This window comes from Stigmatopora argus, chromosome 6, assembly GCF_051989625.1.
Source record: "Stigmatopora argus isolate UIUO_Sarg chromosome 6, RoL_Sarg_1.0, whole genome shotgun sequence".
Taxonomy (NCBI): Eukaryota; Metazoa; Chordata; class Actinopteri; order Syngnathiformes; family Syngnathidae; genus Stigmatopora; species Stigmatopora argus.
This window is the reverse complement of record NC_135392.1, coordinates 7,383,484-7,405,138: the sequence shown is the minus strand read 5'-3', so window position 1 is coordinate 7,405,138 and position 21,655 is coordinate 7,383,484. Positions and strand designations below refer to the sequence as shown.

The 21,655-nt window shown below is 37.8% G+C and overlaps 2 protein-coding genes across 5 annotated transcripts; both read left to right on the top strand.

Moving 5' to 3' along the window:
• The first annotated feature begins 708 nt into the window (after positions 1 to 708).
• On the top strand, positions 709 to 13,305 carry inavab (innate immunity activator b). 4 transcript variants are annotated; one of them, XM_077602908.1, is made up of 11 exons: positions 709 to 953; positions 3,579 to 3,690; positions 5,192 to 5,295; positions 7,284 to 7,417; positions 8,708 to 8,830; positions 8,910 to 9,141; positions 10,054 to 10,107; positions 10,176 to 10,434; positions 11,167 to 11,319; positions 11,538 to 12,234; positions 12,385 to 13,305. In XM_077602908.1, exons 3-11 carry the CDS (start codon positions 5,241 to 5,243, stop codon positions 12,475 to 12,477), a joined length of 1,800 nt encoding a protein of 599 aa, XP_077459034.1. In that variant the 5' UTR covers positions 709 to 953; positions 3,579 to 3,690; positions 5,192 to 5,240; the 3' UTR covers positions 12,478 to 13,305. The 4 variants fall into 4 exon arrangements, with proteins under 4 accessions (XP_077459034.1, XP_077459035.1, XP_077459032.1 ...); XM_077602909.1 differs by having other exon boundaries at positions 3,576 to 3,690; positions 10,179 to 10,434; XM_077602906.1 differs by having other exon boundaries at positions 3,576 to 3,690.
• A 735-nt stretch (positions 13,306 to 14,040) lies between these two features.
• On the top strand, positions 14,041 to 21,640 carry adipor1a (adiponectin receptor 1a). Its single transcript, XM_077602910.1, has 8 exons — positions 14,041 to 14,179; positions 15,721 to 15,936; positions 16,009 to 16,125; positions 17,154 to 17,325; positions 17,480 to 17,666; positions 17,801 to 17,988; positions 18,127 to 18,320; positions 19,917 to 21,640. Exons 2-8 carry the CDS (start codon positions 15,790 to 15,792, stop codon positions 20,043 to 20,045), a joined length of 1,134 nt encoding a protein of 377 aa, XP_077459036.1. The 5' UTR covers positions 14,041 to 14,179; positions 15,721 to 15,789; the 3' UTR covers positions 20,046 to 21,640.
• The last annotated feature ends 15 nt before the right edge of the window (positions 21,641 to 21,655 follow it).

Here is a 21,655-nt window from a genome sequence, read left to right as displayed (position 1 = left end):
TGCAGCTCTAATTCTAAAGAAATAATAAATATCAGATTGGGATGGTATAAATTATAAATATTTCATAACTTAACCTTGCACAATTGATCAGGTTTGTTTCACTAGAAAGATTTGTGACGTTTGCTGGTCATCATGAATAAAGCTACAGAAGTAAACCTTACCTGCCCTCTACTGGTCACACACTGTTATTACAGGACAACGAGGAAAAAACGCATTTACGTAAAAATATATTTATATTTATAAATATATACATAGGAATATAAATATATACATATGAACAAATAATTTGTTGTTGATCTACACTGTAATTCAATTCCCAGTTTTGGATGTTACAGATGTAGATATTTTATAAAAATAATAATAATGATAATAATGATAAAAAGACTTACGCAGCACTACAAATACCCTTTCAAAGACGTATTTAGAATTTGTAAAAAATATTTTTCATAATTATGCGCAATAATTGATATCTCACTTATCTCACTCTTGCTGAAATTTCCACCTTTTTAATCCCTAGGTTTTTTGAAAATACAAAAAAAAAATGCAACAGCAGCAATTGCAACATTTTTATTACACTTTGGTTGCTCATTTTTTTACAATTACAGTAATTTTATTTGCTGCCCTGGCTCTTTGTCATTACGCCAGAAATTCATTCACAACACCACCGTTTTGGTTACGTGAGCATTCCTTTTACGACAGAGTTTGAACGCATCACGCGTAAATTCACTTTAAGCTCCTCAACTAAAGTTTAGTTTTGACAGAAAAAAAGTTTCTTCAAGCGCTTAAACTTCATTTTACTATTTCCTGTGGCAAAATACGGGCTAAAGCTAAGTCTACTGCATTTATTTTTTTGAAGGAAAATATCATCTGAAACGTGGAAATGCTTTCCGATGGAGCGAAGATTCTATGGAGTCAGTTAACTCTGGATGTTAGCTTGCTGGCTAGCCTGCAAGGTAAGCCAAGCATTGCATTGAAGTGTCAGCAGCATTCCGTATCTTTGCCTAAATAGGTTGTATACTTAACTTCGTTTGAATTCCATGTTGATGTTTATTGTTCATGCGAATGCAAAATGTCTGATTGATGAAATCACATCCTTCAAAGCAACATTTCACGTTTTAAAGTGTTCTTCACCGCACAGGCCCAGCGACTGCATAAAGTCATTATAACAGTGTACCTAAATATTTCATAATTCTCATTACTATTATAATTATTCCAGGCTCTATTAAGAGCTAATACATGGAACTATTTACATGTAGATTGTAGATCGTTCCCTGACATGAATAGATCATTTCTGTTTGATATGTAAGCATCTTCATCATCCTCTTTAAATCTGCTTCATATTTCTTTGAATTTGAGTACAAATCTCAGCTTTGCTCTGCCAGCGTGAAATTTGCATTTTCTTACTCTGATTGTGTTGACTTTCATTGAATTGTGCATTTTAGGTGAATTGATTGGCTGGCGACCAGTCCAGGGTGTATCGAGCCTCTTGCCGCTGTGATAGGCTCTGAAATAAATATAATATTTCAAATAAAGAAAATGTTTGCCTGTACTGTGTTTCTCAGTGACACACTCAAGGAAAAAAGAGCAAAGGAAAATGTGCAAAGGTGCCTCATAAAGATAAAGAAATTCTGAGAAGTGAGAAGTTTGCAACATCCTCTTTCTGCAGAATTGTTCATATTATTAGACAAATACATACAGTATCATGCAACAAAATAGCAAATTGTCATGTAGTCCAGTCAACTCTTCAATCAATACATTTTTAGCAACCAATTAATTTAATAAATGATAATTGTAGGCCTATTAACTATTCAGGTACACATATAGATTTTAACTATGTGTGGATGGATGCAATTGAAATATATAGTGGATGTATGTAAAGGTCATAGTGTTGGACACCCGCACTAGTCGTGTGGCTGTAGAGTTGTAAAAATGACTTGAGATTATTCGAAGAATTTGTTTAGCCAGTTGCTGGGTTGGAGACACAAAGGCCTCTATGGTCTTCCCCTCTGCCTTTGGCTGCTTTAGAAAAGCAAACCGTGAACTCCAACAACTGGTTCCACTAGACCAGTCTTTTATGAGGGAAGTCAACTAAACTTGCCGGCAATGAGACACAATGGGAAAATGGGTTGTAATAGCTGCTATTGTACCCTTTTAATTGCTTTAAGTAACATGCTGATAGAAATTTGTGAAGAAAATTTCCTATTTTACTTTTAAGCATCATTTTAAGTGGAAGATGAAGTAGCAATGTTGGCAGTTCTCCCATGTGTTAATCTCCTTTTAAATTTGCCTACTACATAGCATGGAGTCTGTTTAAAAAACATTTTTACAACTATACTTTATTGTAATAGCAGCTTTAACTCATTTATAAATAGCTTATCTAATAACTACTGATTACTTCCCTGTTTGTTTTCATTAGTTACTTAAAACATGCAGTGGAATCTTTTAGGGCCACCTAAATCCATTCTTGGATGTTAGTCCAATTTGTTCAAATTTTGAAACAGTTCATCTTCATTAGTTTGTGTAAACATCCACCACCAGGAGGAGGTAGATTAACATAAGAAAATGTTACCACCTCTACCCTCACCCAACCTTCTCTGAGATGCTGGTTTTCCAGAGTCGTGTCATGTGAGAGGTTCTCTTTCAATGTCTGGGAATTGTGAGACCTTTCTCTATGCATGTGTGTCTGGACACCGATGACATTCCTGGAAATCCTAATTCAACGTTGAGATTCGGAATGAATGCAAACCATGTAGTGAGAGAGCAGGTGCTGTTGTAGTTCCTTACACATCACGCACACTATCCATCTCACCAGCATGTGTTTCCTCGTCAGAAGTAACAAAAATGGCCTTGTAGCACGGAAGGAAGGCTCTCCATGTGTACAATCTCTTCTTCAATCATGAGAGAACCATTCGAACATCCAGGAGATGGCACTAGTCATGCACTGACCAGAAAGTGTGCAAAGGTGGTCTCCCTGTTTCATCAAAATTTCTCATATAAAAACCATAATCACTCCCTTAGTGTCAAATGTGACTAATACTGACTACAGGTTGCTTTTCTTCCCTAATTTCACTATTTGAATTTTGAGTTTCCCTCCAGTTATGTTTTATGAATTGTTACAGTGTGACAGTCTTCCCTCGATTATTGCGACTTCACTTATCGCAAATTCACTTCTTCGCGATTTTTTCTGCTATTATAACTATTTAAAAAAAAGAAGTTCATAAAAATATGAAAATCCATGCTGAAACTCATAAACAGAAGCCACTCTTGCTACTAGGACTCTGCACTGAAGAAAAAAGGTAGTTATAATAGGGGTGACCCTACTTCCCGATTTTTCGATTATCGCGGCCATGTCTGGTCTACATTAACTGCGATATTCGAGGGATTACTGTACATTTACTCACACTTTTCCATAAGGGGATGCTTGATAGTCAGTTTAGTGTTCCTCATCCTTCATAGATAAGCACAGAAATAATTGCAATGAGATTCCCAGTAACCTGCTCTTTGTTGTTGACACAGTTTGAAAGTCAGACGGGAGTTATACGATACTGACTCTGCGTGTGGCCACTCCCTTCCAGCAGGCAGCGCTTTCTTCAGGCGGCCAGGCGCTCATTCCTGTCCAGACTCCACACTGGCCAGCCTTCTGTTCTGAGCGAGTGTTCACACTTAGAAGTTCATCATTTCATCTTCCAGGTAAGCCCTTTTTTTTACAGTCTTTTATTTTTGTATGAGTGCTTATCATTATTTAATAGCAGACTTTGTCTCGTTATTTTTATCAAACCAATTTGTGTGTGATTATTCATTGCTAATAGCATATATATTGGGTAGTAAGTGTAAAGGGAGTTGTATGATAATAATAAAAAATAGAATTATTGCTGTTACTGAGTAGGTTTTTTTCTGATGTGGTCCAAAGTTTTGTGCTTTAGTTTTCATGTTTGCAACTGTCATTGCTTCTATAGAGTTCTAAAAGTTCTAGAGTTCTAAATTCCAAAGAACCTGGGTTCATTCTGAAGGTTGATATTAAAATTATTGCACTTTCAAATACGTTTCCCAAACAGGTAATGCTTAAAAGAACAAGCCGAGCATGGACTTTCACTTTAGAAGAAATGAAACATATATATGTTCTTGAAAAAATTGTCATCATTTTTCTTTTTTAAAATAAATATTTCGGTTTGCTTTGCTGCACTATATTAGTGTAATATGCATGCAATGTCAACATTCATAGGAAAGATATCCTGAAATTGTGTTTTTAACTCCCTGCTTGCTTAAAAAAAATTGTGTCATTATTTGTCACTCCAATCAATGTTTTGATGAAAAAGTGAGAGTCACAACATACTATCAAATGGGGATGTTATTGTGACTGACTCCTGCAGCCTTGGATAAGGAATGTAAAGTTTAAAACTCATGATTGAAAACTATCATTTGTAAATGATGCATGCATGTTGATTCCTAATATTTTGTCCATTAAGCTGATTTCAATGTAAAATTTAAAGCAAGCCCTTGATAGCACCACCATTTTGAAAGTAAGCTTTTTCCCCCTTGGTAAAAGATCAAAATATTGCAGTACCGTAGTTATTTTTATTTAAGATGAATATGTTGATTCCACATTGTCCAGTTAACACCCAAGCAAGTCAGAGTCTTGTGAGAGTAATGCAGTATGTGTCATGTTGACGTCATGTCCACAGTGATAACAGGAGGCATTTTTTTATAGTCACCTCTCAGCATGGTTTGTGCAAACAACTGTGTGGTATCATTGACTTTATTACTTCTTAGCCTCCCACGGCTATCTGAGCTGAGCCTCCTCTACGTGTTGGAATGTGACACTGCCACGCCGTTGCATTCCGCTGATCCCTTTTAGTTAATAATCGAACCAGGGGTAGTAATACTGGCATCGTATGACAACCGAGTAGTCACAGGAATCAGACAAGTCCAGGCTTCTAAAACTACTAGCTCCGCCGTAAGCAATGACTCGACGCGTGTGAGTTTGGGACCAAAAGGGCAAGTCACACCTGAGTCATTACTTTACAGTTCATACGATTAGGTATTAGTTGGCACAGTAGGTCTTTAAATGTAATAGATTCCAGGTAATAGGTATTGCTGTTCTCAGGTGTTCTTTTGTTGATTGAAATACTGCAGATTTGTACGATGGCGTCAAACTGAAAATTGCTGATTGATTGTAAACTTGTCCTCACAGAATATGACGATCATCATTACCCAACACTGAAGGATAGAAACTCAACAGAATGGAAGGCAATGGCGAGATCAGCGATACTGATAGTGGAATCATTCTTCACTCTGGTAAAACATCTTCACTTGATTCATTTAGGACACACAAGTGGCTGTTGAATTATTAATGGGCTTTGTTACAAAGAGTTCCTCTGCACTTTATGTGCATCTAAAACCCCAAATTGGTTGTTATATCACGCAATTGTAATAGAAGCATAACACTGCAGATGATAAAACATGCTACAATTGGTTTTATGCTTTGGGAATTTTCCACTTCACAAGTATATTAAAGATAAACACAATAAAGATGTATCCAATGCTGGGTTGCTTCTGTGAAATTGATTGCGGATTAGTATTGCCTTGGAGCAATTGAGTCTAAACTGAGGATGCTACTTAGAAATTGAGCTATTCTTTACCAACACCTCGGGCCACTATTCCTATTGTTTTACTCAATACAACACTAGCATGCGACTAACCAGAAGCTGAGATTTTTTCAAAGAGACAACAATTAACGATCCTTTTTTTGTAATATTTACACTATTGTCTTTTGTTTATATTGTTTGTGCTACTTTGCCTACTTTGTCCTTTTGATAAAATTACGGGATTACGTATTTGGGACACTTCACAGTATGTAGTCCAAATTGAAAACTATAATATCGTTTTTTTCACAGCAGCATTAAAACTCAAAATCTAAATGTAACACTCAATATCGTTTCTTCTACTATTAGGAGTACCCCAGATGACCCAAGCGCTTATTCTGGTTTTCACATCTTTATATTTCACATTGGTTTAGCAGATAGTATTTCTGTCTTTTCCTTTATTATCACTTCTTGCTCCGCGTGTCGCACGCAAGTACTTAACCCCACTTAGTGATAACGATACCTGTCAGAAGTGTCAAATATTTGCTACAATGGAGGCAAGGAATAGTAAAGATGATCTGTGGTGGATCAAGTTTAGCGCCAGTATTTCTTGTGCAGCTGGAGGAATGAAAAAAAATCTCAATTTATATACTATACACCACTTTTATCACCCACAGCTCTCACAACATATATTATCTTTTGCTTTGGACCTGAGTCCAAAACACAAATTAGTGTTCTCTATCAGAGGCCAGCAGTGTTTTCGCTGCATCGTGTACAGATTCGTTCCGCCCTGTGTGACATTCCTTCGGCCTTAATTTACCGCGTGGTGCCTGATCCATACAATGCGATAGTGTCCATCCATCAAGAATGTCCATTTGTCTCTGAAGGAGTATGAATGCTCTGCTCTATTGTCACATTGCCACACTTCTTTCCTGTTGACACATCTGATGTTTGTCAGTACCTGCAGGGATTCTGTTAATAATCTCGAAAGGTATGCACTACTCAATGCATTCTATTCCAAGACACTCCCCCGGCCTGGAGACTAATCCTTACGTTATTAGTCTCCAAGGCGACAGACAGCACTATCTGAACACTCACTAGTTACACAGTTTATTGTTACATTTTGTATCAATGAGGACAACATTTTTTCATTTCCCCCCCCGAATATTCATCTTTTTATGCAGTCTGTTATTTTTCTGTGCGCACATACGTCGACAGTTTGTGTAATGTTAACCTAAACAATGGTCAATATTGTACTATTACTCATAAAAGAAATTAAAGCTTTGGCAGATGTAGGCCTTTCTTTGATGGCTTTTTGAAATACTAATACTACTGAACAACAATCAACTGAACAATTATATTTTCCACTTAGTTACTGTTTTTGAAAGCATTTGAGAGCGTAGCCCCATATATATATATATATATATATATATATATATATATATATATATATATTAGTATTCATATATTCTTTAAAATAAAGTGTAATTGCAAGAATTAATCATAAAGATTGATCCACTCTTATTTAGGTCATGGCAATGCTCACCATGTTCACTATTTTTAGTTTGCTTTTGGTTTGGCTTCATGGTATAATATATTGACAATATTGCAAAATAATATTGTGGCCTTTCTTATATATATATATATTCTCATAAATCTCAACTTTTTGGTCTTCTCCTACTTTATGGTTGTACACGCTAGGCTCAGATAGCCCGACATCGCATACCAAGGATGTGAATACGCACACAAGAGCCATGAAGCTCAAGCACCAGGCGCTTCAAGACGGACTCGAACTGTGCCTTCTGGAGCTAAAGAAACTCTGCATTCGTGAAGCAGTGAGTAATCCTGTATTCCCTCTTGTGTGACCACCTAATTATAGGAGTCCTGCACTGTTAAAACATTTTAAAAATTGACACTATTAGACATCATTGGCAAAGGTGTTATATTATGTTATTGTGGAACTCTGCCAACTTTACCTGTTCAATATTTCAGCTTTGAATGAGACATTTATCGTGAACCTTTAAAATAACACGAGAGGATGCTTCAGTGGTTGACTGGAAAATGTTCCTGGTCTTTTTTTCTTCCAGTTTGGACTCCTTTTTCAGACAGATTTCACTTTCACTTCACTATTTCGGAACTCCCACTTATCCACATGACATGAAAAAGTTGGCACTGTGTACGATTTGTTACTCTTAACAGTGAAACCACCAATCTTAAAGAGAAAACAGAAGTTGATCTCTTGGAAAGTGTGAATCATCCAAAATAAATTCAAGGCAAGGGGTCACGCAGTTTAGGCTTTTTGACAACATTGTTCCCAAATCGAAGGAGTTTGTTTTCGGTCAGAAACCATGACATGATTCTTGGATTTGTCACTCCTGTTTTAACATCGTAAGGCCAGGCATTGTCTTTAATTTCTCAGTGAATAATGACAAACTTAAATGACTTGGACATTTTTTTTTCTCTTTCTTTCATTTGAATTTCTACTCTACTGTAAACATCACCTCTCATTCAAGGATGTGATTTCCACATAGATTTGACTAATGTTGAAACTGGACACAATCAGATTTGCGAAGTCTGTGCCAAAGAGCAGTTGCTTAAGGGTAAAAATCCCAGGACTCATTCTTTCTTTCAAACACTCGAGCTGGAGCACTCATGTCAGAACTTGCAGAGGTGACCTAATAGGACGCAGCGCACCTTTTTACCATCATCTTTGGGACAAAATAACCAGTAACCCTAATGACTGTCTGCATCAGAATGACTCATAAGATTCAATGATTTTACGAGTGATGAAATCATGAACATGTCCGACAATTTTTTTAACATGAATTTCCGATGCTGTTACCTGAGACCTGAAAAGTTTGCTGTCGCAAATACTGAATTGTGCAACATGCTCCCAGAATCCATATGTCTCAACTTGTAAGGGAACATGTTGATTGTGTTGGTTCCAAAACTTCACACCTGAATGATCTCCATGTATGTGAGCTGCTGATCTAAAGGCATCCACTTACAGTGGGAATTTTGTCGCTAGTTATATTTTGCATTTCACCCCCAATAAATATTGACTCTGGTCTTGTTCTCTTTTTTTGAAGAGCGCTTTGATTTGTGATTTAATTTGTGTTGATAAGGAGCTGACAGGTCGGCTGTCAGGAGATTATCCACTGCTGCCAGGAGAGAAGCCTCCACAGATCCGGAGACGCATTGGAGCCGCTTTCAAGCTGGATGAGCAAAGCATCCCCCATGGAGCTGAGGTAAAAGAACACATTGATTGAAAGCGTGACGATCTGTTTTTCAACAAGACGCATAACGTGTTCTGTTCTGTTTTGCTAGGATTCGGCCCTAAATCTTGTGGATGCCGAGTTGGCGCTTCAATTTAAGATTTACGAGGCGGCACGCAAACTTTGTGAGGAGAACCACCTGAGCAAGGCTGTTAGAAAGAGTCGTTTGGAACAGTGTAAGCGAAAGGAGCAGAAACTGAAAATTCTGCAAGAGACTGCTTTCCAGCTGCGGCTGGAGCACGGCCAATCCTCACCGCTTCCTGCTTTTAATATCCCACAACATGGTGAGTTACATTACGGACATCAAAAGTGTGTATAAGCATAACTTTGGTTAAAATAAAATCAACAATTGCCTATGTGCAACATCCTGAATGAGATTTTCTAGTTCAAATCTGGTTAAACACTGGGCAAATTGTGTAAAAGTGCTCCCTGTGACTCTGACCTATAGTGCATTACAGCTCTAGGGCACGCTTTATTTATTTTAAGACATTAATAAATTCCTTAGAATTTTCTCTCATTTTTGTGCATTTCCTCACATCTTTAGTTAGCTGGGATAGGCTCCAGCCCTCCTGGACAAAATGAATGAATGATTTGAACAGCTATATGTATGGGTTTACACCAAGTTGTTTGAATTCACTTGCATAAATAAAAAATCATACTATCCTCTTAAAGTGTAACCGTTCTAACATCAAAAGAGAATTCACAACATTTAAATTGGAGTCAAAATACACGATATTAATATACTGGAACCTGAGAAATTCAGAGTAGACCAAAAATTATTTGATGGGAGTAAAATTCCTACAGATTAAGATTGTTTAATTCAAAAATATAAACATAAATAACTATGTTATTGTAACAAATATGTTAGAACTCCTGATTATTTAATGATATTATTAAGAAGAACAATAACAGAATGCAGTAGACTGTATGTGGCCTCCCAAGCTATTTATTGCCTGTTCCTGATTTATGGGAAACACTGTTTTTCTTGTGATTGGCAATGAAGAGATGAGGCAAGCCTTAACAAGCATCTTCATATTTGTTAGAGGTATTGCAGCTGTCTTTCCATTCATGTAATACACATGGTAAACATATATACCTATACATATATATGTAACATATGTAACTATTCAAAGAGTAAATTGATTGATTCAACTGAATTGTCTCAATGTATGTTTTGCTTCTCTGCCTGTCCCCAGATCTTGCTGTGTCTGATGACAGCTCTTTGTCTGATTCACCGGTCCAAGATGAAGGTAAGGCCTCAAAGTTCTAAGAAGAATGTGTGGAGATGCACTCATGTTTGCATCATTTTTGCAATTAGAAGTGATGAGAGAGTCCTCACAGCCACCTGCGTCTTCAAAGTCCCACATAGACGGTTCCTACCGCTCACCGTCCACGGGTCCTCAGAACCTGCCTTTGACACCGAGCTCATCGCCCCATCCCAGCATGGACTCTTCCATGAGTTTTACCTCAAGCCCCGCAGATGACCTTCCTCCTATCGAGCACTCGCCTTGGTCAGAGACAAGCCTTGACCAGCCATACCAGAAGAACAAGAAGTCACGTTCTTCCTGCAGAGCCAGGTAATGAAGACCCTTTTCCCCAGTTTGCTTTTTAGACAAGGCAATTCACATAGTATGCGTTTAGTGTCGCAACACTCCAAATTAAGAAATTTATGAATGTCAATAATGTGATAGTGAGGAGCACGAAAAAAATAAATTCAAAGGACGTGATATGCTATAATGTATGTAGTAATCCCTCGATTATCGCGACTTTACTACTTTGCGATTTTTTTACGCTATGAATTATATATATATTTTAAGTTCATAAAAATGTGAAAATCCACGCTGAAACTCATTAGCGGGAACCCCTATTCGAGGGATTACTGTACTATATGTGGCTTTATATCACCCATTCGTAAATTAAAGTTGGTAACACACTGCCATCTACTGGTGACTACGCGTACAATAACCAACTGGTAATCCTACCTGAAGCAGCATTTTACAGTTAACTGTCGTGTGAAGCTCTAATAAATATTCTGCTTACCATCATTGGTACCCAATAATTTCATGTACATTGTTTCGAATATCTCCTGGGAAGAAATGATCAAGTGGGCGGAAAAAGATTTTGCTCATATATGTATACATTTACAAGTTTTACTTTGAAGACAATGTAAAGATTATGACAAAAAATGAAGGAGTACTGAGCAGGATTGTATGGTAAAGGCCAAAAATATAAAATGGGCTAGTGAATGTGAAATAAATATGTTATATATTTTGGTTGTTAAAATACGTGAAACATTTCTTTTTCTCCAGTCCAGTAAAGAGTGAGTTGCTACCACCGCTGGAGGCTTTGTTGCCAGTTTGTGCTCTACCACAACAACTCTCCCATATGAAGCTGAGTCGTACACAGTCCAGCAGCATGCCGACAACGCCCGAAATGCGTGTGCACAGGCAACTCTCTCTCAGGTACGATTCTTAATGTATGTCAGTATATAATACTGTCTCTAAAAGTAAGGAACAAATACTATACTACTCTATTCCAATGAATGCACTAATTTGAACTTTTTACCTCACTGAGAACTGGCTTTTAAAAAAGTATGAATGGATTAAAAAAAAATATATATACAATTTCTCCATGTTAGCTGTGCTTAAATATGTATACCACTCTTGTCTATGTTTCATAGGATATCCAACCCTGAATCTCCACTTGGACCAAACAAGGACCGAGGTCGCTCTAGAGGTCTAAGGAGACGACTGACAGATTACAACAAAACTCCCTCAGAAGCGCCTTTGCTCATGTTTAGTCACGTCAACCATGCGGACTCTGAGGATACGAACTCCGAACACTCGTTTGCATCCTACAGCAGCTCCCCTAGCCGAGACCTGTCCCGTGATTTCCCTAAACACTATCAGGTCGCCTCAATGCTCGCATCTCCATTTGGGAACAATGGACCCGAAGCCTCCCCAATTTATTACCACAGTCCCAGACAGCAGTTCAATCCAATTGTCCACAAAGCTTATTACAATGAGGACGTTGTTTACCCTCCATACGTGGACATGCCATGGAGTTATTACGGCCATCGGAGCCCCTGCGCCCCCAGCAGATACGCGTGCCGCTACATGGAGGCTCCTGCGCCCCTGCAGAGTCATTTGGCTCCTGATGGCAGACACTCCCCCTCCCCAACACAATGGGATCATCCTCAATACCGCTCCAACTGCCTTCCACGGCAAGTGGTGAGCGAACAGCTGAAATCGTGGCACTGGCGCAGTCAGCTCAAAGGACCCAGGTCCCGTTCTCTCGATAGACAGGGAGCAGTCCGGGTGAAAAACGCGGCTGCTCTGGAGGCAATCCGACATCAAAACCAGAAATCTCAACAGCAGGTAACCTTTAGTTGTTTTATTTTGTTTTAGCAACTACTAGGACTATTTATTTACAGCATCGTTTAAGGATAAGACGAATGAATTTTTATGACCATTGAGATTGTGTTTTCAAGGGCTCGTCAATTAATTTGATATGCCATTCTTTTGCAGGAGATGCAGAGAAGAGCTCTTCAGTTATCTGCAGATGACTCTCAGGGACGCTGGGTTGTGGACGATAGCACTCACTATTGTAGTCAAGTGTGATGGCGTAAAAATCACGCCGTTTGGACCCAGTGAGAGAAATCTTACATTTCGGACGGGTGGTAATGTGAGATTTTGTGACGAATGTCAAAAATTTGCAACATAACTCATTACAATATGAACTGTAGTGGTTAAAAACTTGGATTATTTTTAGCATGTTACTAACTTGACACCAACCATCACAGTTAGCAATACCGTTGCCTATTTTAAGTAGTTTTACGAAGTATATGAATTTAGAATATGTTTGCGTGTGCTGGATCAATCAGCACCTACGTTTTTACACCTAATCATGTTTTTTAATTGGAAGAAAAGTCTTGTTTACAGTCACTTTTTTTAATCTCCGTACCAGTAAATGTCCCTATTCCACAATTAGTTAAAACTAGGCTACTACTCTCTTAAAACACAGCGTATTATATTCAAAGTAGCATTGGAAAGAGATGGTTGGCAGCTGCATATCTGATGAAAATGTGCGAGTTTGTGATCGCCATAGGTCAAACGTGAGTTTGCCAAAGTCTCACAATCAAAGTGGAAGTTGTTATTGTTTAGCTACACCCATTCGCAACCTCACAGTGATGTTTTTATTCTGTTATTTATTCACCCAATGAAAAGAGCTCAAGTCTTGAAATCAGTGAAGCTACAGAGTGAGTTTGCGAATGGCTAATGCACTAAACATTTGTATGACAGAGACTACTACAATCATATTTCCCTGTGTGCATTTTGACTGTCTATTTGTTTTCATTGAAGCATTTTAGATGTGGTTAAAATGGCAATCATGTATTTGCATATATTTGGAAATGTTTCCTGTGGAATAAAGACTTTTAAATTACTGTATTAGGTGTACATCATTTATGATCAGAAATAAATGCTTAGAGTTGGATATTTTAGGTATGATAAGTGATTACGTTTAGTCCGATATCAGGATTTTTAAATATTTTAAGTATACGTATACTGAAAACTGTCCTTTTTTCAAAAGATGCATTTTAATGAATGCAAAGACAACTGCACAAATCTAAAAACTGTTGTATCAAACTTCTCAGATTTTCCATCTTCTGACAACAGCTTAAACAATTAAAAATAATTATAATGAAAGAATAACAAGAAATATATATTTTATATACGTATATAATATTTTTTGGTATTTTACAATTCATTTATTCCATCCATATGTGAGCTCCAAGGGAGCATCGCTTGTGTTGCAGTGAATTATCCATTTTAATTTATTTAGTTGTAATCTTTTTTATTATTATTTATTTTACATCTAATTAATATTAACAAGTAATTTATTTTAACGTAATCACTGCCAGCCCAGGTCACATAAAAGAGGTAAAAGAGGGGAATTGATATTGAAAACAACTATTGACTTCAACAGACGTCCGATCAGATTGAAACTGGGAAGAGCACCCAATTAAAAGAAATTGGACGTCTATTGCCGTCAAAGGCAGTCAAAGATAGAGAGCTGTATGAGGTCACGCAAAAAATAAAATTTCCACAGCAGAATACACATCGGCCACACTTATTTTAATTTATGGCTTCTTTTCTTTTCATTTATTACAATTTATTTTGATATGAATGGATTATGAAAAGCACTTTTGTTTTGAAGGGTATGGATTAACTATGCGGAAGAGACAGCAACTTCCGTAAAGGATTGTATTTTGTATTCTTTTTCGATTAATAATTCACCTTCCTGTTTTGAAGACCTTGTCAGGTAAATTGTCTGCATTCGGTGCAATCGCGGTTGTAAATGTGTATTTTTGTGGTTATAACGAAGCCGAATATCTACCCGGAATGAAACGCCAAAGTATCGCCAGTTTGCCAGCTCGGCGCTAGCCTCAAGGTAACGCTAGCGACATGAAATATGGGCAATATGTCACCACACATTTTTATTAAGTCCCCCTGCCGTGTAGCATTTGCTGCGACATAAATCCTAAATGGGCCAGGGGGGTTCTATTAATCGAATCGCCGGTGTCTTGCGTTTGTTGTTTACGTTTTTGCTTTGTTTCGGGACCGTCTTCGGTCTGACGCTTAGCTAAGTCACATCCGTTGTTTCTCTGCTTGAGACGTTCTGTTGTTCGGTTGTCATGTAATGTCATTTGGCCCATTAAGCCAGGTGGAAAAGATCTGAACCGATCTAAATATTCCACGCAAAATCGATGTCATGTGATGGTAAAACTAATTTATCGACAGTCCGACTTGGGGGTTGTTGTCGATAGAATTAATTGAACAGTTTGAGAACTGAGAGACCGCTTCAAATTTGAACTGTTTACTTTCAACCCAATGGTTTTAGCTAAGAATGTTTCCCCTCCCCCAAACACTAAATATGGGTCGATTTCTAGTTGGAATAGTATTGTCTTTGAGGCGATTTTAGGTCAATCACAATTAAACTAAAGTATTGGTATAGCAAGAGATCATTGGATTATAGACTAGTCAACATTTTGCCCTTTACTGCTGTGGACATGTAATCCATTTTGACTTGGTCAGGTCGTTGCCACCTTTCCATGTCGAAATGGATTCCTACCTGTCAACCTCTGCCGATAACTGCCCTTATAAATGATTATGATTCCCCTTACAAACCCCAAAAAACCTTACAAACACCGTACGAGTCGTACGGTGTTTGTAAGGTTTTTTGGGGGGGTTTGTAAGGGGAATCATAATCATTTATAAGGGCAGTTATCGGCAGAGGTTGACAGGTATGTGGATTGGACATCTAATCAATGTCAAGTGGCAGCCAAAAGGTTGGAAACACAAAATGCATGATCAATGCATTGCTGTGTAATGACAGTCTAGGTGAGACAAATCTAACAGTGTAATAGTTGATATGAAATGACTGATTCATCAGTGAACAAATGGGATTTAGAGTTTAAACATCCATTTTTACAATCGTCTTTGTTTTCCCGTCAGGTGTGCTATTCAATTTTACTTAAAAAGAATGAATATTATTTTCTCTATGCTACAAAAAATATTGTGTCTGTTCCATCTATTCCAGTAACATACATAGGAAGGCAAAAATATGTGATTACCATAGATGTGTGTGTAAGTTGAAACATCCATTATTCAATGTCATTCTTTACTACCGTATTATATTTGATTTCTTCTGTACTAACTTTAGCATTTGAGTATTTGCCTCTTAACAGGATGCTTGCATTTAGCTCGTATCTCAATGCTGGTGTTCTACTCACTTTGACTGAGAGCTGTAAAAATGTATCCCCCAAATGTTAATTGTTGCTTGCTTTGCATTTTTTTTCTCAGGAGGAAATTGAAGTGTAACGTTTGAAACAGAATACAGGGACTGTGAGTGGGTCATCAGGCAGTCTCCCTATGTCAGGCCGAAACGGGTCTGCAAGTGATGCAGACTGCCGGATCTCAGAGGACTGCCAAGTCCAGGATGTGGAGCTAATGGAGCTGGGGCCACTGCTGGAGGAGGGAGGAGTCCACCAGCTGGCTTCCAAAGGTGTACATGCAGAGGTAGTATTTCTTTTTCCTAATCCCACCAAGAAAACCTATTTCTCTTTGACTTCACTAAACCTCTTTTTAAAGGGAGCAGCGATGCTTGCGGATGAGGAGGAAGAGGATGACGATGAGGTGGGTGAGGTTCTGACCTTACCACTCCAGGCACACCATGCCATGGAAAAGATGGAAGAGTTTGTACATAAAGTAAGTGTGATGCTCCATTTGCACCCTCAGTGTTCCACCTTGAACAAACATTTGATAAATTAAACTTTAAGTCCAAATGGTCCGCCCTATGAAGCAGTAAAGCGGATTTTCTGTAAAGAACTGTCGTCAAAAATGGTATGAGTAAAGTTGAATAAATATTAAAAATCTATATAGTATAGTATTTTAGGATCCCATGCACTTTGAGTAAGAATCTAGAAAAAAGCGGTACTTTGAAGTTTATAATCACTGTTGATTTACTCTCGTTTTTTTTAGCGTAATGGAGGTGTGGCTACTTTCCACAACCTCAAATTGCTATTACTGCTGCATGTCAATTCATGCAGGGGTATTGAAAATTGCACCACTCTACCCTCTCTTTTGAAACAGCAACTTCTGGTTCCAAAATATGTAAATGGTAAAAACTGACAAATCAACCAGTGTCACTTCATTGTTTTTACCCTGTGGCCATTCCAGTCAAGTGCTGTTCATGTTTAGAAAATAGGAAGTTTAGGGATTGCAAAGCTGCAGTTTGAATTTAGAAAGCTTATTTCCTAAAAGAAAAGGATGGAATAAAGGAAAAATCTAATGTCTAAATGTAAAGGTTAACTACAAATCTAATGCTGATGTTTTTTAATTGACACAATCTGCAAGATTTTCACTTCTACATATGGTTATTGTTGTCCTATTTTTAGTTTGTTGCATTATTTTGATTCACCCTGTCATACAACCACCAGGTAGACAACAAACGATGCATTGAAACACACTCCAGTGCAAAAATGTTCATGCTTTTAAGGGATCCATCCCACCAAAATTTCAAAACTCTGTGTGCACTGAAATGTCTCAGATGCACCAAAATGCAGTGTTGATTGATTGAGTTGAGTTTTTTTGGGGTGATAGAGCATGACTCCAAGTTATTTTAGATCAGCCTCCAAATTTGCACCAGATTATCTCCCTTTTTGTTCTAACAGTATTGCAAAATGTACAAAGTCCTTTACAGTATGTGTAAAAAAAAGAAATGGTTTTTTTTTCAGGTTTGGGAGGGGCGCTGGAGAGTCATTCCCTTCCATGTCCTGCCAGAGTGGCTCAAGGACAACGATTACCTCCTGCATGGACATCGCCCCCCCATGCCTTCATTCCGGGCCTGCTTTGGAAGCATCTTTCGAATTCACACCGAGACCGGAAACATTTGGACTCATCTGTTAGGTCAGCATGCAAAGCCGTGTATTTATTTACTTTTTTTAAACTTGCATTTTTGTTACAGTTGTGTTTCCTTTATGAATTCACATTTACAGTGTGAAAATAATTGTTCTGTACGTGACCCAAGGAGAACATTGACCAATTCTTTTGTCACCCTCAGGGCTGATTCTTTTCCTGTGTCTGGGCACGTTAACCCTGTTGCGGCCCAATATGTATTTCATGGCCCCGCTTCAAGAAAAAGTGGTGTTCGGGATGTTCTTTCTGGGAGCTGTGTTGTGCCTCAGTTTCTCCTGGCTTTTTCATACCGTCTACTGCCACTCTGAGAAAGTGTCTCGCACCTTCTCTAAGTAAGTTCTTCAACATTTTTCATATCGCAACATTAAATGCACTGGTAGAGGATGTTGACTCATTATCTTTTGAAGGCACGATTTGACTGAACAAATTGCAAAAGGACTCAATGAATGTTTCATTTGTCCCTCAGGCTTGACTACTCAGGCATCGCGCTCCTCATCATGGGTTCCTTCGTGCCCTGGCTGTACTACTCCTTCTATTGTTCTCCTCAGCCGCGACTTATCTACCTCACCATTGTTTGCGTCCTTGGCATTGCCGCCATCGTAGTGGCCCAATGGGATCGGTTCTCCACCCCTCGACACAGACCCACAAGAGCAGGTGATACTGTCGCAGACAGCAATGGAAAAAAATGGCCACTATTTTAAAGGTTTTCATTAATGTTAGATGGCCAATGTGAAAACACACAAGAAAGAAATATAAATGTTTGAAATAAGAACTTTTTTTGTCATGTCTTAGGTGTGTTTATGGGTCTGGGACTTAGCGGCATCGTTCCCACCATGCACTTCACCATTGAGGAGGGCTTCGTTAAGGCCACCACTGTGGGCCAGATGGGTTGGTTCTACCTAATGGGGGCCATGTATATAACTGGTGCTGGTCTGTATGCAGCCAGGATTCCTGAACGCTATTTTCCTGGCAAGTGTGACATATGGGTAAGTATTTATGTTTTTTTTTTTTTTCATATTGTAGTGATGGCACAGGTTTTTCAAGATAATGAAGAAACGTCCAGCTTATTTTTCTGTTTTGGAATTCTATGTACGAGCACTGTATGGTGGCAACTCGTAAGAAGAAGCAATTAGGTGTTGAAAACAAAAAAAAAGAATCTTTCAGAGGTTTAAATTCAAACTTTCATTTCAAATATTTGAAACATTAAATTCAACATTTGAAACATTAAATTCTGGGACTCACATGAGTTTTAAAAACGAATTACTCTTAATTTATATCAAAACTGTGTGTGTGTGTTTGGATTGAAAGTTAATCAAAGCATTTTTCCAAATCAATACAAGGTCCTTTTTTAACAGTTTATATATTATTTTCTGCAAACCATATACCTGTGTATACTGTAAGATGATAATTTTTTCCATATATAATGCTATACAAATGTGCATCTGCAGTGCAGTAAAAAGGGGCATTTTGTGTATACTGAAGTGCTTGTTGACATTAGACTATGCCAAGGAGCAGGAGGGCTCAATGCCAAAAATGCAAAAAAATCTGATGGTCCTTTTGACTTTCATATCAATTGGCCACAGTTCAGTATGACATTTTAAGAATAGATGTTTGTGATTTGTGTCGGTGATTAATACGGGTGTGACGGCACCTACTATTGTCCAACATTTGCTGAAGACAAGCCTTTAGGAGGGAATGGATTGCGGAGCATGTTGTCCCAGTTCTACAGGAATTCCATAACGGCAAAATCTAGTACAGTAGTTGATAGCTTTCTTTCCCTTGTACCCCTGTCAGGTGCTGTAAAAAGCTGTTTCTTTTTTTTATATAAATGTCGAAGTTAGATAGAAGCCCTTCTAGAAATATTATTGGCCTAAAAGGATCGAGGATAGGATTAAAACAATAGCATTAGTTACTTACTTACAAACTACGTCTTCTAGGTATGTGTTTTTTCTACGATAGGAGTTTAGACATAGAATCTGTTGAGATAAAACCGTAATATCTTGACTGAAAGACTATTGATCCTCTTCCTCTTGGCTCAATTGAATGAAGTCGTGTTTGCATTTTTTTCCTACCTTAATTGTCATATTTGTATTATTTTCCCAAAACTTTCCAATATACAGTCATTTCTCATGGTCCCAATCTGAGTACAAGAAAGCCTGATGGTTTTGTTAACGTGTCAAGACGTACCATTTATCTGTGAGAATCCATTTTATGGGGGATTTATACTAATATTACATTTTCTAATTGTGTTCAAGCGTAGGTTTGTGTAAAACATTGGATTATTTTACTTCTCTGGTAATGGAAATTGGCCTCCCTCGCTTTCCTGCAATACAATACATTACTTTTGTGTAAATTCCATTAAGAGTTGCACATTATAATAGCAAGATTGTATTTGGGAAAACATCTCATACATGAAATTCTAGTTACAATTTAACACTATAACTTGATCCCAGCATCTTGTCTTCAGTAGTTTGCAATTTTTGATGCAGATTAGGGTTTTGGTAGGAAACATTGGATTTCCAGACAACTCAAAGTAGATTGTTTTTTTTGTAATCAAAATGTATTCCGCTCTCTCCTTCCAGTTCCACTCCCATCAGATTTTCCATGTTCTGGTCGTGGCAGCAGCGTTCATCCATTTCTACGGCGTTTCTAACCTGCAGGAGTTCCGTTATGGCCTGGAGGGAGGATGCACAGATGACACTCTACTCTGAGAGGCCTACCTGTCACTTCTTTTCTTAATAGCCCCTTGCAAACACCACACACACACACACACAAAACAGTACCGATGCTGCCGGAATTTCTTAAAATCACGTGTTTCTCATTCTTTATAGGTCATTTGTTCTTATCGGTGTGAGGGCTTTTGGTAGGTCTTGTTTTGCGCTTTGGCTTATTTTTGCTCCAAATAAGTAGCACTAACCAGCCAATGAGCACGGGAGGCAAGCGTAAACCATGACTTTGTGACTATTACGAAACTTGAAATGTTCATCTAAATTGAGGCCGATGTTGTGAAAACCATACCTCCCTATTTTGGCCATTGATTTATTGGCCTCAGGCTGTCAGCATGTGGCAAAAGGTGAGAAGAGTTGTATTTAAAGTGCTGTAGCAAAGGGAGAACATTGTCATCCAATCATTCTCTCCTACATTGTGTATGTCCAGGGTGGATTATGAATGTACAGTCCGTTTTTGGGTGCAGAACAACAATCCACGTCAGTGTAGATACGCGGGGGCCTCCATTTGAAGGCAAATGATATGTTACACATGGTATGCAATGGTCCTACCATATGCTTACTATGCTAAGAATTTTGTTTTTTTAATTGTTGGTTGAATTATGGCGCATTGAAACAAAAAGCTAAGGCACAATGACCAAAATCGGATTAAGTTCTCAACCACTGTTGTACTATCATTCGGATTAGCATTTAAAAAAAAAATTATAAAATGTGCAATGGATATTTACCAGGCATTGAACTTGAAAATAACAGTTTTTCTTAAATTATTTACTGGTCAGTGTTTGTTTTTTCCCCTTTCTTTGGTTTTTTTAATTAAGTCTTTCATTTAATACGTTCTTTTATCTGAGGAAAAGCTCCCATAGCCAACACATCTCACCCCAGAGAAAAGACTTGCGGTAGTTGTGTGAAAAGAATGAGTGGATTAAAACTTGTAAATGTTAAAAAAAATCCTGTTATTTTCCAGTCAATACAAACGCTCTTTTCTAACGTGTAGATTTAGGTCCCGAACTACGCACAATGTACAGGTCTGGAGGGGTCGAGTTGTGTGATTTGATTGTCAGTTGCGAGTTCCCTTTTGTGCTAGATTTCAGATGCAATCTAAGGTGTAAATAACAAACGCACCTCTTATGTATTCTTAAATTCAAGTCTTTTAATTAACAGATGGGGTTTAAAATGTTCCAGAAGATTGGTACAAAACTTTAGTATTCCTGTGCCTTAGGCCATTGGAAATGTTTAAAAAATTCAACTAAAAAAATAAGGCCTATTCCTGAACAGTTAAGGGACTTTCAATGATTTTCAATTGTAGACTCATCTTTTTTTTCTTTTTCTTGTCATATACAATCAAATTATTATTGAACTACAACCAATGGCGAGGTTTTATCAACTGCTGTATAAGACTACTTTTTCTAGATTAACTTACTCCAGCTTTATTACAGGCTAAAATAATGTGTATTCTTGACTTTGTGTTATGTCCTGTGTAGAAAGTGAGAAATCATACATTTCATTGAAATGTAGACATAACTATTTATTAATCGTAATCTTTGGGGAAAATACTGTAATAAATTTTTTTTCCACCTGTACAGATGTACTCTGTT